The sequence below is a fragment of the Podarcis muralis genome, chromosome 2 (genome assembly GCF_964188315.1).
Source record: "Podarcis muralis chromosome 2, rPodMur119.hap1.1, whole genome shotgun sequence".
In the NCBI taxonomy this organism is placed as follows: domain Eukaryota; kingdom Metazoa; phylum Chordata; class Lepidosauria; order Squamata; family Lacertidae; genus Podarcis; species Podarcis muralis.
In genome coordinates this window covers 34,815,737-34,833,009 of record NC_135656.1, presented here as the reverse complement: position 1 = coordinate 34,833,009, position 17,273 = coordinate 34,815,737, and the positions used below count along the sequence as shown (strand labels likewise).

At 42.8% G+C, this 17,273-nt stretch overlaps 1 protein-coding gene across 6 annotated transcripts in view; it reads right to left on the bottom strand.

Moving 5' to 3' along the window:
* LLGL2 (LLGL scribble cell polarity complex component 2) overlaps positions 1-17,273 on the bottom strand; it is a 69,987-nt gene that overhangs the window by 30,663 nt on the left and 22,051 nt on the right. For all 6 annotated transcript variants that reach the window (XM_028716872.2, XM_077924205.1, XM_077924204.1 and 3 more), the window contains exons 3-9: positions 10,612-10,709; positions 8,345-8,426; positions 5,046-5,164; positions 3,804-3,962; positions 2,268-2,430; positions 1,483-1,615; positions 613-667 (exon numbers count right to left, since the gene is read on the bottom strand). In XM_028716872.2, the coding sequence (XP_028572705.2) occupies positions 613-667; positions 1,483-1,615; positions 2,268-2,430; positions 3,804-3,962; positions 5,046-5,164; positions 8,345-8,426; positions 10,612-10,709 (809 nt within the window). The remainder of the gene's footprint in view (positions 1-612; positions 668-1,482; positions 1,616-2,267; positions 2,431-3,803; positions 3,963-5,045; positions 5,165-8,344; positions 8,427-10,611; positions 10,710-17,273) is intronic.

The window sequence follows — 17,273 nt, the reverse complement described above, 5'->3', positions numbered from 1 at the left end:
ACAGGATCTCAAGGCCAGCTTTCACTACCCATCAATTAACATTGTCAAGCACCTTTCTCTGTGTGCCCCCTTCCCTCTTTCAAAAAGTCAGAACCGTGGTCAGCGGAGTGAGGGCCTTCTCCATGGTGGCACCCAAACTGTGGAACAATCTCCTTTAGCAGAATCACTTAGAACCAAATACATCATTTTTCAGATGTCTCAAGAAATCCACCTGTTCTCTCATAATATTTAATATTACTGTGTTTGCTTTTTAGCTGTTTTTATTTGCTGCTTTTATCTCCTTTTTAATTATATTGCTACAGATATAGAATGCTATTGCTTTAGGATTATTTGTTTGTAAGCCACCCAGGAAGGAATTCATGGTAAAATGTAAGATATAAATCCTAATTTTATATATATATATAAAGAGATTGAAAAGAGCAGGCAATTTCTAACTGCCCTTCCATTATGTGGATCAGCTTTCAGTGTTCAGATTATAAAGAGAGGACTTCTGCTGACACCTCAGTCAGCTGCAGAATTTCTAGCAAGCAGCAGCTCAGCTCTTGTTACTAAAAGGTCACTCTAGAATCTTAGGAGAATGGGCAGCATTGTAATATCTGCCAAAGTACCTACCCGTTCTTTGTTGTTTGCCAGTAAATCTTGGAGATGGCCTTGCAAGGAAAAGGACCTAGAAGGGCAGATTTTTAAAGAAGATGCCATGTTTTAAATAAATGCTTATTTTATTATATTGTTGTCAATTTATTATTTCTTTATGTATCGCTACCTGTGAAGCACTACAAAGCAATTTCACAATGCAATAAACAAATATAAAAACCACTACACATATAAAACCATTTCAAATCCAAGATAATTATTTTAGTCAAAAATCCACACGACTGAAAGTAGCTGGAGAATCTTTTAGTTTTATCATTTAGCCTGACATGGCATGGCAGCACACCCCTAATTTTCCCTTATGAAAGAGAAAGTGCTCATTACATAACTTTGCCCTGACAGCCTCGTCTTGCTATCCACACAGACAGTGCCATCAGAAGCACCATGAATACCTGTGTAATGAAGGTTGCTTATGAACCAAACAATAGAGAAACTACTTGTACTAAAAACAGACCAATCACTCACTAAAGACACCCCTAACAGTAGAAAGCCAACTATTTCCCAGTGGCTCCTGCATTCCAAAGTCTGGAAAGCCACCATCACTTTAGCAAGACTTTGGTCCTCAGGTGCCATCACCCGCCCAGGGCACTGCTCCAATTCAGTGGAGCTCTAATTAAGGCCACATATTGTGGCATATGCATTTCGGCAGGCCACAATATAACAATTCTCTTGTTTTTGCCGCCTCAGGCAGGCACAATTCAGACGTTTGAGCCTCAAGAGGGCGGCATTCAGCTTGGTGGGCCCCATGTTGTAAAGACTTACTGCTCTGAGCACACGTCAAATCATGCACGGTTCCGAAGGCATGCACTGCCAGCCCCCACCCATACTGACCGTAAGGCACTTTGCTTTCCAGGGGCTCTGGCTGCCTATCATCACTTGAGACAGGCCACTGGGCATAACTCCCGTCATAATGGCAGCTGATGATCTGGCGGCCATTCCTCTGCCAGAAGAGGTTTTCCAGTTGCTAGGGAGAATCAGCAAACAAAAGTTCAAAGGTCTCATCACCACTGCAGTCCAATTCAGAAGAAACACCCCACTAAGAACCGTGTGTGTTCTGCTAGTCACAGAATTCGGCCACCTGACCATCACGAGGACGGCATTGCATGCAAGTCTCAGAGAATGGAAATAAGTTTCTTAGCCCTCGGTGGTTACGAGGGAACAAATGAAAAACTTGCACTTACAGTACCCCGCTGAAGGGTCAGAAACTAAAAGGTGGCCTCTAGCAAGCCTGACTTAAAGCTTATTCCAAACATAGAACTGGATTTGGAGAGGGGTGGTATCTGTGCAGTTTATACACAGTTATGGATGCAATCTTATTCTAAGGCCTGAAGATCTGTAGCCCAGGGGCTAACTTCATGTGTGCCAGCTCAGGGTGACTTTGTGTAAATGAACTACAAGGTTAAGCACCCACCTCCTGGGTTTGTCTCTTCCACACCAGCATTAAAAAATGGTTCCAGGACTGCATTACAACATGCTACATAGAATGCACATTTAATTGCTCAAGTAGGCTTTCCTGTTCTGTTTTCCTATACGAAATTCTCCCTGCACCTTGCTGTATATTCCAGGAATGAAAAGCTTTCCTGGCTGCAATTCACAGCCCCAGAAGGTATTATTACCTGATTGCCAAGGAAATGGTGTGTTGCTTTGTTATTTATCAAGTCCCAGAGGACAATGAGGCCCTTGCTGTAGCCAATCAAGATCTGATTGGGGTTCTGGGGATGTTCCCGTAAGGCTTCCACCAATTCAAGGGACCTTCTGTTGAGGTACTCCTCTGGCACACTGCGAAGAAATGCGGGGGGAAAGGTTATGAATGCCAATGAAGGCACCAATATATGGAAGGACAGAAAGGAAACAGTTGGAAATTCTCCTCCTTTGCGCTATCATGTCAGGGATCAATTTGGGCAACCTGGAAAATAGCCTGGCTCAAACCACCTGCTTGAAGCTTCATAGCCTCCATCCGAACTAGGCTGCCCTAACCTCTATATCTGCCACTACAGCCCGGTGGCATTCTGATAATTTGTTTTTTATTCCATTTATTAACTGCTTCCCATAAAAGATCTTGATGCCATTTCCCACCAACTCCTCGCTCCTTGTGATTCTCCCATAGAAGCACCGAAATCTCCAGTCGATGAAATTGTTTCCCATGTCCTGAGTCACTGTTGTTACAATTAAATAATTCTATTCACTCTTCTTCTTTTTCTTAAGCGATGGAATTGTCAATTTGACTTGTACTGACAACATTGCTGTAGCTCAACCTGGTACTTTCCTGACAGTGTCAGACTCCAGACTCCCAACAGCCTTAGCCAGTATTGCCAATGGTCAGAGATTATGGGAGTTGCAGCCCGCAACATCTGGACAGCACTAGGTTGGGGAAGGGCACCACAGTTATTATGAAGTATTTAAAAGGTAGTCACAACTAATGTACAGTGGTACCTCGGTTTTCGAACGTAATCTGTTCCGGAAGCCAGTCCGAGTTCTGAAACGTTTGAAAACCGAAAACTCAATACGGAAGCCTCAGTACGGAAAACTCAATATGGAAGCCGCGTAACATGTTCAACTTCTGAGGCCACGTTCGAAAACCAAAGCATTTACTTCTGGGTTTACAGCGTTCGAGTTCTGAAACATTCGTCAACGGAGACATTCGAAAACCAAGGTACCACTGTATTTAAATTATTAAAGGGTGAAAGCTGAATCCTGAAAATACTAAAAACAAGCTTCTGAACCTTACTTGGACTTTTACACTCCCTCCCGCCACCACACCCACACTGGGAAATTTTTTTAAATGCCCCCAAACCACTGGGGGGCAGGGCTGAGTACAGCTCCTGGTTACCTGTGAAGCTCAGTCTGCCAGGACAAAGAGACCTGCTCATCCACACCAACAAACCAGCATAGAAGACTGGAATTAAGAAGCTGCCGTGTAACCAAAACGACAGGCAAGTCCCAGGAACAAGAAAGAGTTCAAGTCAGGCAGGGATTTGAATTCATTTCCAGAGCAACCACAGAGGTGGCACCAATACTACTACTTCAGGTTAATATGTTAATATAACCAGTGTTCAAAGGTCTTGCAGCATTTTTACCCTCATTGTAACGCATGCGTAACACAACACCCCGAAATCATCCCTAGATAGCGCAACTCCAGCGTCTCATTTTACCGTTGCAGCACAACATCTGGACTGATGGTCCGGTCTTCTAGCACTCTGAAGGATGGGATCTCCACCACAAAGACATTACCACTCTCGGTGCCAAGATAAAGAAGTTCCTGGGAGGAGTGTGCGAGGATAGCTGTTACCTGGGTAGCACTTGGAGGGGAACTGTAAGTGGAGGGGAAAAGAGATACTGGTAAATTACAGCTGGGTGAAATTAGTTGCCCAGGCAGCTTATATATACTGTAATACAAAGCAGATACTTGATCCAACAGCTGTGTGTAAAGGCTTTGGAAATCATTATTCATCACCAGATATTTAAGTATAAATTCTCATCCCACAATTCTCAGTTGCGGGGGAGGGGGGGAAGGACATATGATACAAAAAGGGCTGATGCATACCATTAGTGTGGGAATAGAAACTTGCTAGTAAGTTGTCCTACAACTCTACAGGAACAAACAATTTAAGCCAGGCATGTCCAAAGTCAGTTTTGGGGGCCTAATCCGGCCCGCTGGTTGGTTTAATCCAGCCCCTGTGGCAGTTTATTTTCTGGGGTAAAATCCCTCACGGCCCTTCACTTCATCAAATCTGGCCCTCTTTGAAAAAAGTTGGGACACCACTGATTTAAGCAATCGATAGAATATTTTAAGCAGGGTTTAAAGACAAAACAAATGAACAGGTTATGTACTAAATATTTTATAAGTGCACACTCAAACTTTAAGCTAACCAGCGAATCACTTGGCACAACAAAATCTGCAGCAATCCCGCCCCCTAAAAAAATTCAGTGGCACTGAACTCTTTCACCAAGCCTGTAGCACACAAACCCCTGGCCTGTTTAGACAACAGCCGTCTCTTTGCCCTTTGCTCACTCAAGATTCTCTCCCTCCCTTAATTGAACCAAACTACAGTTGCCTGGTTCAGATGTAACAGCAAACTATGGCTTGCTCAAAGATGTAAGGAAGAACTGAGCTCCATTAAGTCAGAGGAAAGTACAAGTCTACACTCCTAATCCCTGCACAACATGAAGGCTGGTGAATATTACTTCTGAATAAACCCTTAGTTTGTAGAAAGTCACGTAACACACATGCATGCAACCTTTCTTCCCAATTTAGAAATGAGAAACAGGCTTTCCAGAGCGCACAGAACTAGTAAAAAAAGCAGGCATTTGCTTAAACAATAAAAACAAAACAAAAGTCTATCAGAATGCATCTCCTGGCCCACTTCTGATGGAGAAAGAAGTATCCCAGTTACCCAGGAGGCCCTCGGAGTGTGAAATGTCTTTCTTCTTGCAGCTCAGACATATTGCTGTGGGTCTGTTTCAGGGTCCATAAATGCAGGCTGTTATCATCTAGCAATGTCAACAAGCGGCACTGAAAATTAGACACACAAAAGGAGGAATGAGCAAGCATTTGAGTAGTACAGAGTGCAGCAACATTTCAAGAGGCACATTATTCAGCAGTTGTGTTTATTAAGCCACAGTACATAACCAATCAAGAATGAAGTTTTAGCCGTCAGAAGAGTTTGTACTACTGTCGTCCTATTAATGTGAAGGTAAGCTATTTGGTAGAAATAAACACATCTGACAAAGCGAGCATGAGACCACAAAACTAATGCTACAGAGCTCCGGTAGTTTTTTGCTTCAAGAGACTAACATGGCTCTCCTGGGGGAAAAATCAATAGAAACAGGTAGCCCATTTCAGCACAGGACCAGGAGATATTAAAATCCTATATAGGGTAAGGTCCTTATGGAGGGAAACTCTACGGTAAGACAGCACCTTGCAAGCAAAGCTAAATCAAAATGTCAAAACAATCTTCAATATTTTCGCAGTTTGGATTCTAATGTCAAAATCAGATCCAGACATTTGACATACAAGTTTCAGGTTTTTATGTGGTAAGTTATATGCTTAGATTGTTGTATGCTTAAATATTGTTTAAATAAAATTATTTAAAATATTACTTCACAACCCTGTGTGACATCAAATTGCAACTGGTATCTCCTTCTCTCCATTCAAGAGGATGTTTTTAACTGAATGTTGGGTACTACTGCAAAATCAGTTTCAGATGCCGATATTGTGAATTCCCTCTCAACATCCAGCACATATTCGATGTGAGAATTTGCAGAGGAGAACTGACGAGGAGGATAGGGGAGGTGGCTAATTTCAGCACCAGTAAATACCACAATCATACAAATCAACTGAACCTGAATATACCTAATTGCTTATTCTAGTTGAGAATGAGTCTCTTTGTAATGCACTACGTCATCAGCAATTGGCCTGTTCCACCTTTATGCCTTCATCTGTGCTGATTCTCTATGCTTGGAAATACTACCTACATCTCTTATATTTAAGTCACTCCTTTAGCTCCTCTCCAACTCCCCTTTAGTAAAGGCTTTCCTGAGCCACAATACAATCAGCCACTACTTTCCATGACTCTCACACACCTTGACCGCTATTTAAATCAACCTCCTGTTCCCCAGAGCAAACTCCAGGCGGTGGCAAGGCTGGGCACCTGCCAGGGCCCCAAGACCATCATCACTCCTTTGCACAGAGTAAAGAAGCAGATCCGATGCAGTTTGTGAATTTGCATGTCTTGCTTCTCTTCGGTCAGGGAGAGGGAGTACTGAGGATACTGTGCTTGAAGCAGCACCAAAATCTTTCACTTGGTCCTGCCCTTTCTTTCTGTTTTGTTCACTTAACACAGAGTCAAGTGCTCTATGTAGAGACATGGTCATTTCTGTGCTCTTTTGCAATTTGAAAATTCTGCACTTCACGTCCCAGAGAAGTACCTGTTCAATTGTCAGCTCTGCTGGGCTAATAACTTGAACTCCTTGTAGCTCTGAGTGAAAAACACATCCCCACCCTGTTTAGGAGCGAGTGGCTCCTATTCTGTGACTCTCTTTCTCACCTTGCATTCTTTTCACCTGACTTCATCCTAAAGGAGTGGTGCCCAAGAATATTTGTTACAAGCCCAACCCTGGCCAATATTTAAGTATTTAAAACCAAGCACTGTCTGCTGAAGCTGCACCTAGTACAGCAGGTAACAGTTCCCATGAGTATTCTGAGTTATTGCTCATTCCAAATGTTCTCTCTTTATGAGATTCCACTAAGGCATGAAGATCAGCCCAGGCTTGGCAAATGAGTAAGGCAGCATGCTAAAATAAAAATGCTCACAAACACAGAATTCTTCCTTTCCAGTCTTAGAGGCAAAAACCCTTTTAAATAATTTGAAGGTTCTTCTAACATTGCAGGATAATTGGGAGTTTGTACTCATGAAAGTGTGCTTCCAAAACATCAGTTTCGGGGAGAGTCAACCTGCTGAGTTACAGCTTTTATGAAATTACTCCTGCAGCAGGTTTCTTAATAAAGTAGAAGGGGTCCCTTTATATTCACATCCATTTGTCCTACAAGGAGAGCCATCTCTCTATATAAAAGTGCATGCAGGACAAAGGCCAAAGTGGTAGCAATTCCAAATCCTCTCCAACATAATTAAAAGCTGTCTGGCCGCAGCTGGATTTGGGGCTTATGTTTATGAGCAAGAGTGACACAGCAGCATTCTTGAAATATATTCAGACTACTCCCAGTGGTCTAGAACCAAAATCAGGTTTGAGACTCCTAAGTGCAGGGCTAGTTGATGTGCTCTCCTCCCTCAAGATGTTTGCTCCTTCAAGTATATCCAGTTTTTAAAATGAACACAAAAACGATCTTCAGTCTACAAGCAGTGCCACATAGTAGAGGTATATTGTAGGGAAAACAACTGAGTCCTATAGTACTTTAAAGAACACATTTATTGCTACATGAACATACACTCTGGCCAACAAAAGCTTATGCCACAATAATTGCATTTCTCAAAGGACGCTTGTTGAATTGTGCACAGCAGTTTTCTGGATCCAACAATGATCAAACATCATTTTTCTTTTCCCTTGTATTCTAGGACTGCTGCAGAACGGAGATGGCAGCCTGAAGGGTGACTAAAATGACAAGCGACTTCACAAAGTTCGTTTGTCCAGGCTCCCCTCGTCAGACTCAGGATTCAAACCTTCACTACGGCAAGTTTATTTAAAGGCTCCCTTTAGGAATTCAATACAGTGCCCAAATAAGGGTCACGGGTGGCAGAGCCATAAGCACTGCTAAGACGTTGATCCAACAAGCGACACGCCACCTGCACACAGCTCGCAATGCCACTGGTCTAATTCAGAAGGCTCTTCTTATGTCAGGTTCTTATCAGTGCTGAAACAGGAGGCATAACCAGCTTTTGCCCTTGGATATTGAGGAATTGGGTAAGGAACTGCAGGCTGTTGGGGGAGGTGGGCATCTATCCTCCTTTTGCAATTACATCTACACACTCAAGAGTTTGCCAAGGTGCTCAAAAGTAGGAACAAGAATTAAAACGTTCAGTAGTTTTGGTCCCTTTGCCAAAAACATCATGGCATCTATCATGTTTTCACATTACAGAGGGCTAGTGGGTGAAGTCCATCTCAGTCTCTGAAACCCTAGAAAGTTGAAAACATATCTGATGTATGGAGCACAGAATTTAGATGGAATTCTACTCACCTGGCCAGGAATGAAATGTATTTGCATGACAGTGTTGGTCTCTTCGTGCAAGCCCATGAACTCAACCCCTGGAGCGCCGTAGCTGAATGACTGATTGAGGTCAATAGTATTTATGTGTGCATTGATTTTTGCTGCCTTCGCTTTGTGGCAAATTAGTTCTATCCTAGAATACTTGTGATGTCTCCCCATAAAGCACTAGTATTAGGTTCAAGTCACCCCTGGTAATTTCCATCATCACTGCTTAGAAGAAGCAGACACCTACCTTCGGTTGCCTATGCTCTAGTAATGTCTAGGTTAGATCATTGCAATTCATTATATCTGGGACTGCCTCCGCATAGAGTTTGGAGAATTCAGCTGGTGCAATATTTGGTGGTCAGGATGCTCACTGGGGCAAGATGGTTTGAGCATATTACAGTAACTGCACTAGTCCAACTGCACTGGCTGCCAACTATTTTCCAGGCCCAATTCAAGGTGCCTTAAATGGCTCGGGGCTGCCTCACCACATATGAACTGACCTGAACCCTGCAATCATCATCTGAGGCCCTTCTTCATGTGTCTGGAGGGTGGCAACATGAGAAAAGGCCTATTCTGGGGTGGCTCCCCATTTGTGGAATGATCTCCCCAGGGAGGCTCATCTGGTGCCTTTGCTTTAGGAGCAAGACCAAAAAAACCATTCCTCTTCTCCTAGGCCTTTGGCTAATTAAACGATCTATGGCCTTTTAAACCGTGAGGGCTTGGCTGTGCTCTGATGTCCATCGATCCCACCTTCGTCGCCAGTGTTAAATTGTGGGCAAACATAGCAGACGACACAGCGATTTCTCCAGAGCAGCTCTTTATTTGTAAGCTGGACAGAACTGAACAGCAAACAGCTCAGCCGGCCTGCTTTTATAGGCAGCCGGCTGTCAACAATGTAGCAACAACAACCCAGGGTTTCCCGCCTAAAATAACTGACGTGGACCTGAGTGAAAACTACATACACAATACTCCTGGTGGCCAGGGTGAGAACTTCAATACATAACAGTTATTATGTTACTTTTTTTGTATTGTAAACCACCTTATGATCCTCGGATGAAGGGCAGAATAGAAATTTTAAAAAATAATAATAAGCAAAACAAGCGAAAACAACCATTTACTGTTGGCATAGACCAGGCTCCCTCAACCTCGGCCCTCCAGATATTTTTTGGACTACAACTCCCATGATCCCTAGCTAGGAGGACCAGTGGTCAGGGATGATGGGAATTGTAGCCTCAAAACATCTGGAGGGCCGAGGTTGAGGAAGCCTGGTATAGACTAAGAGGCAAGTGTACCATGCAGCAAAGGCTTGCTGAAACATTTGCTAGTAACAGATAAGGAGACAAGAGTTGTCCGGGAACCCATTTTGAAATTTGTTAGCAGATTACTGTAATGCAGACAGACATCTACTTGATTTTAAATTCAAAAGTTGGGAAAGCCTGCTTGTGCAGCACTTTTGGAAGTTGGGCAAGATGGAGTGACAGGAGCCCATCTATTCTCGTCTTCCGGGTGCTGCAATTCCATTTAAATCCATCATCAGGAGACAGATGGCCCAATGCTTGCCTGCAAGAGTCTTCCAGAGAGACGTGTTGCCGGAAAATGGCAGTGTCATTGGAAAGCACTCAGATTGTCCCTCCATGAAGGAGGAACAGTTCACTTCCCCTACCCTAGCTGGCTCAGCGCCACTAGAAACAGATTTGTGTTCATTTATATTCTGCACTGAGGCTGGATAAAAGGAAAGCACCTTCAAAGCACTTTGTTGCTTAGCCCAGTATTTTAGGAATACCAAGACAGGAAAGCCAAAGATTTATTTATGACTCAAAATTCAAACCACAAATATTGCACTGTGCTAAAAATGAACTCTTCCTCTGCGTCAGGATATTTAAAACAGACTTGGAATGTGGGTGATAAAGCTATTTATCTACAGGCACCACTTTCCACTAGACCAGATTAGCTCAAGAGTAGCTTCCACAATGATTTTAGTACATTTCACAAGAGCTGATCACCAGAGGCCCTCATTATCAGAGGTGCAATTGAACTGATTATCTAGGTTCAAAACTTACATTAACGACAACCTACTAGGTAATCTGAGAAAAGAAAGCAATATGGGGATAATGCGGTTGTTAGGATTACTGATTCTACAAATGCAAAGCCCTTTGAAGGAAGCACCACATAAATACTATCTCTACACATTTTGGCATACCTACTGCTGCTGAAAAGCCATTATGCAGCTCAGAAATGCATGAAAAGGATACACTTTGATGGCTCCTGATCGGGTCCCGATAGCCATGAGATGGAGGAAAGAGCTATAGCCCAGTGCGCTGGGCTGGTGCGGGAAGCCATGTTCAACAGTCTGTTGGGAATTGAAGCACAAAAGACAATTACTGCAGACAAAAAAGCAGCTGAGGCCAAATAATACCTGAACCAGAGCAATCACTATTTTCCTTCCATCATTAATATACCTCAATCCTGAAGTCAGACAATATAGTCAAGATAAGGTACCATTTCGGATTAAGTTTGGCAGAATCAGAGGGGGTTTGCGTCAACAATTTTTACCTCTAGAACAAGATTTAGGGAACCCATTTTAAACCAGTTTTTAAAAGGTACTGAACAGTACCTTCTTTCAAAGGTCTACTGTACAATCCAACCACCATGGCTTCAGCACGAGCGGGAGAGAAATTGGTTTCCAAGTAACTTTGAGCTATTTCCTGAACTCTCATTTTCGCTTTGTTTATGTGAATCCATCTTCTCAGGCAGAAGAGAGTCTGCGTTATTTGACAAAACAAAGCCGCAGCCACTTACATGGCACTTCCTCTGCTCTGTAAACACAGCTAGCCACAAAAGCTGACACCTATTCGCTGGAAGGTCTGCTGTTGCCATCTTACACAGAGTCAGATCAATAACCCACATAGCCTATTTAAGCCTTCCTTGACAACAGCACCCCGTAATTGCAGTGTCTCAAGACAACAAAACCAGCATACAAAGATCCAGCTGCATAGGAACAAACATTATGTTTTATTTCAGAAGCACCGTGAGGGTCTCCTTTTGGGGAAGCGGTCCTTGTAACGTAAACAGAAGCAGCTGGCCTTCTGAATATTGCCACACTCTTCTTTGCAGCTTGGTGCTTCAAAAGACCTGTCTTCCCTGCTGCCAAAAGTCCTCTAACCGAGACAGCAAAGAACCGAACCCCAGACTGTGGCCTCCAAAGACATGCTTCACCACAGAACTATGACCTCACCCTGCATGGCATTTCTGAGAAGCCACCAATAAAACACATGGAAGTGTTTCTTCCCTTCATTTCAAAAGGAGCCCAAAGGCCACAAGGCAGCCAAACAGTAAGACCACGCCTGAGGGACAGCAGCTATTTGAGTGCCGGAATAAAGTCAACATTTCCTCAGCAAAAACGTCAGCCTAGTACAGAACAGGAGTAGCTGAGCAAGCACTGTGGACATGAAGAGAAACTGACCCAGTGGTTTTCAGTCAGGATCACTGCAGGAAACTACAAGGCAGAGGTCTGACAGATCATGCCTGTGTGCCGGGATGGCGAACCTGCACATCCATCATTCCATGCTGTTGGGAGTTGCTAGCGAAGGCGGAGGCCTTGAGTATCAAAGGCAGAGGTGGGGGACCTGGAGTCCTCCAAACACTGTTGAACTTCAACTCCCATCACCCTTGACAACTGGCCATGACAGCTGGAGCTGATGGGAGCTGGAGGGACAGGAAGTTCTCCGTCTCCAGAGCCTAAGAGGGACACTGGTCCCATTTCAGTTTCCCATATACCATCTGAGCAGTCTAAGCCAAGCCAGAGCACAACTATGCCCGTTGGGAAGAGTCCATTTTCACCTCATTGCCTTATTCAATAGGCCGTTCCCAGTACTGTAGCCAAGGGTGCTACCTTAAGAAGGGCTTGGGATGGTGGACTGGAGGAATGCCTCATCGTCCCCCGCTCTAACATGTATTTGTTGCACTTTGGTCACAGTTCAAGAGCAGCAATGCGCTTCAGGCCCCTGTTCTGGTTTCCTGATCTCCTCTGCCTTGCTTTAGATTTACACACAAGAAAGCCCTGAACAGATTTTAAAGGTGCAAGAATATTGTCATCCGGGACAATTAAAAGACAACTGTAGCAGCACAGAAAAAAACATGTGTAATATTCTGACTCTGTTCATATATACACATGCTAGTTTATAGACAAGAAGCAAGCAAGCACAACTGCCAATCCGTTCCCCAAGTACTTATGCATGGCCTGTAAAACCCTGGCTTCCCTTTAAAAGGGGGGGGGGGGGAATGTTGAAGTTCAGCTGGAAAGAGGAAGGCAGTGACTCAGAAGTGAGATAATTCCACATCATAAGGGCTACTAGTCATTCTAGTTTGCTGCAGCAAGCAGATCTGTAAGAGTCTTGTGACCCTTTAGCGATTCACGGTGCCTTAAGGTTTTGGAGATACACTTTGTTAGTTGCATGAAGTGTTATCCTCTGTTGGCTTAGAGAGGCAGAAAAACATAAATAGTGAGGTCAAAAGATCATGAGTAGAGTTTGCAGTATCTCTGTGCAAAGCTCATCTCTGAACATAACAAGCACAGTAACCTTACAGAATTGCAGCTATTTGTGACAATAGATCTTCCTAGCTTTGTTACGTTAATTTGACTAAGCAGGAGTGAAAATCCTTATCCTGATTGTATTCATTCAGGGCTCAAACTAACTGATAACAATTATACTTCAGGAATTTCACACTGTAGTCTGTCTTTCAAGGATTTTATTGTTGGAGGAAGAGAATAATACAGTGCGGATCTGAAAAGTCTTCAGAGAGTCCTGGGATACTGAAGTGCTCACATTGCTTATTTTGTAGCTCACATATTTATTAAAGATTTTCTTAGAGTAACGAATTAAAGTCTGTGTCTTTAATCACATGTCTATCACACTACAGAATTATGTATGCTTACTGAAAAACGGGCGGTTGTGACTGAAAGGGATTATTTGTATTTATGCATTAAGCAAGATTTAAAGACTTACAGAGCAATCCATGAAGTACATGTCTACTCAATAGAAAGCCGGACTTCAACAGGACTTTTAGGATTGCAGCCCAAGAGCCCAGAACTTCCCAGAAGTGTTTTGCTATGGAAGTAAATGTCAATACAGTACAGGGTTGGTAGAGTCATAAATATTAATAATCTGAGGAATTTACAAACTGTAGAGTTTAGGCAATTTTAAGGCATAAAAAGGTAGACTCAGCAAAACGATCTTGGTGAAATACACAATTATTATCTCCAAGGCTCTAGAGAAGCTAGTGCCTGTGATGATAATGTAATAATTTTAAGGCGTTTTCCCTAAGAAAACTGGAAACGGGTTTGAAGGGTCTAATGTGATATTACAAGTATTTTATCATTCCCACACTGATCATGTAGCTATGTTAACTGATGATATTTTTAATCATAGTTGAACACATGTCAGAGTATCACCTAACCTCCAAATTGCAGCCTCGTCTTATTCTGGTATTCCATTTTTCTGTTATGAAAATGGAAGTGTCATAGTGGCAGAAAGGATGTGAGAGGAAAGTGTCTTTGTGCTGACTACCTCCATCGCAAGAATCCTTCAGAAGGGAATTGCTGCCAGGAACATTATGTGCAAGTGTATTTTGATGCATTGAATAGAATGAAAGTTTATGAGTCATGGTGGTGAGGCAAGTATGTGTACAAATTCAACAGGGCTTTGTTTGTTTTGTTGCTATTTTGTTAATGTTGTTAACATTGTTTCATAGATATGAATGCTGTAGTACCTTTGTGAATCCTATAATATTATTTTTGGTGTAACGGTGATGTTCAGCTTATTTCTTAGTTGTTTTGTTAATAGTGTTACATAGATGGTAGTTGTTTTGTTTGTGATTGTTTTACTGATGATTTGTAAAGTATTCTATACAATTTATGCTGTATTTGTGATGTTCTATTATGTTATTATCATCTTTTGTTTGTGAGCCGCTTTGGTATTTATTTGAATAAAAAGTGGGATAGAAATTAATAATAATAATAATAATAATAATAATAATGATGATACATCAAGACATGGGCCCGGCAGAAAAACTTACAATGAGAATAGGCCATATTTGCAATACTTGACTGTATCAGATTACTGTATTTTTCTGTGTATAAGGCTAGGTTTTTTCATTTTTAAAAATGTCAAAAATTAGGGGGCGTCTTATACACAGATACATCTCCCCCCCCCCCCATTTTCTTAAATCTGAGTCCCCAACAATAAAGGGCGTCTTATAGGTGTTGGCATCTTATAGACGGAAAAATACAGTATTTCCCCCTCCATTTTTGTTTTTAACAGGAATGCACAATCTAATGGCTTCAGTTTAAAAGGTTCAATATAGATGACACTTTAAATAAGATTTTTAGAAAGAAAACACAACAAAATTGGCTCATAATTTGGCCGTAGCAGCAGAAGCTACAGGAAACTTGGTTCGCCCCTACCCAACCACCAGAAAAGAACATTTGGCTCCAAATGCCAGTTGCAGGCAGCAGAGGGTCAATTGCTCTATCTTCTGCCATCACCTGGGTGACAGAGGGCTACAGGTATTACATCTCTGTACTTAAAGGCAGGAAGGCCCACCTGACCACAACAGATGCGGCTGCTGCAACTATGTAGCTTCAATAACTGGCGCCTCAGTTTGCTAGCTTTCCTCTTCCCTCCCAGCTCCTTGTTTCCTTTTGTGTCATATCCACTAGACTGAGCCTGCAGGCAGGGAGCGCCTTATCTTTTAATCTCTCTACAGTGCTTAGAAAATACTAGGTGCTTTCTATGTGGTGGTGGTGGTAATAGTAAACATAGTTTAAAACAACCATTTAAACCCAGTTTTTTTAATTAAAAAAACTATTTCTATCCATGTCCTTTAAGGAACATGGATTCATAAAGACAGTGCTTAACTGTCCCTTTGCCTCCGGCTTTGGGGAAGGGCATAAAATAGGAAAAATGGCTTGGATCCAAAGAGCACGTCACAAAAATGGAAGGCTCTTCTGCTTTCACAAGGTGTCCCGTCTCCCAATTTCCCCTCTCCTCCCAATGCTGCATCATTCACACCCCATTTGAGAGACTATCTACCCCCCCCCTGGCTTTTTTTATAGTGCAAAGGAGAGTGTGGCAGTAGCTGATTTAGCATCCTTGAATAACCAGAACTAGACTCACAATTTTTTACATTCCACCTATCTTCTGTAATGGCTTCAGCTACACAAATAATATTTGTGTTATTGCACTACATTCCATCTAATACTACTTATTCCATAGTTCCATGAACATTGACCACAGATTTCCAGTTCTTCATAGCGTTGCAGGTGTGATTACAGATTATAATGAATGAGGCCGATTACAAAGATTTATTTGCACATTTTAGCTTGCACTTACATGCATTCATTTCAGATTTTAAAGGGAGAGAGAGACAGAAACTGCATGCCTGGCTCTATTTTACATCACATGCACCAAGAGACCAGAGGAGCAGGTGTACCTTGAATGGGGGTGGGGGAAGGGAAGAAGAGAGAACAATGGACTTCTTGTAATAGTGCCTTAGCAGGCAGAGAGAGAGAGAGAGAGAAACTCAGAAGGTGATCAGCAGCAACCTTCACTTTTAAGAGCGCTTTTGTTCCCTTTTCGGATCAGGTGGAAAATATAAAAACACAGAAATACACTTTTTGGTTGGGAGTACTGCCTGCAATTAGAAGCAGTGGTAAACCAGCAGGCCAACTCCAGCACAAAACTGAAAGGATTTACATTGGCAGCTGTTTCACTCACTTCTGCCATTGTTGTTGAGGTTTTTTTTACAACTGCGAGGGGAACAGCTGCTTTGCAGAATTCTCCTTTAGAAGGGGAGAGGGATGAGCAGAAGTCTAGCCAGTGGTGAATCAGATTTTCACAACTGCTTAGTCAATGAGACACAGCCTGTGTTTACATCAATTAACGGGGCAGGTTAGGAGACACAGAAGAAAGCAAGGAACCCCTGAATTAAGTGGAATGCTTCCAGTTAGGTAAAACACAGGTGAACCAGCCTGTCTGGTAGCTGAGCTTTGCCAATCAGCGAACTTAACACCGCCAGTCGAGACATGCCTGCCCCACAGAGCTTTACATGAGCCAAACTAAGAGCGAGGTACCCCGCCTTTCTTTTCCTTGAAGAGTTTCACCCTAAACTTCCCCATCTGGCTGACAGCAGATTCCTGCAAGACACTCACTTGCCACAATGTTCCTTGTAATGGTCTGAATGGCAGAGGACTACTGCTCCCAGCAAACATGCCATTGTAAACAGGACAACAGAGCCAAATACAGTCTTCCCTCTGATGTCAAAGGTAATCCATTCCGGAAGACCGTTTGACTTCCATAACGTTCAGCAACCGAGGCGCGGCTTCCAATTGGTTGCAAGAGCTTCTTGCACTCAAGCAGAAGCCGCATAGCACGTTCTGCTTCCAAAAGTTGTTCAAAAACCGGAGCATTTACTTCCGGGTTTTCAGTGTCCGGGAGCCGAAACGTACGATAACGGAGGCATTCAGGAACTTAGGTTTGAATGTAAAAGCTGCAAGCAGAACTGCTCTTCAGGCAGCACACTGGATACAGTAGAGTCTTCCCACAAATGATATTCAGGACTGGCATTGAAAGTAAACAGTTTTGGCTTTCTAAGATAGCAGTTTATTGAGAATCATCCAACAACCCTGAGATTAAGAGACTTGCGCTCTACCTACACAGCTATCCAGCTCAACAGAAAACAGATCAATATAAAACTGTTTTAACAAATTTGTCTGCCCACCTGTAACAGGGACACAATTTAAAGGGAGGAAACTAAACACAAAAGTGCCTAGCAAGCAACCCAAAATAAGAAGCCATTAAATGCCAGTATGTTCAGAGACGCGGGTGGCGCTGTGGGTAAAACCTCAGCGCCTAGG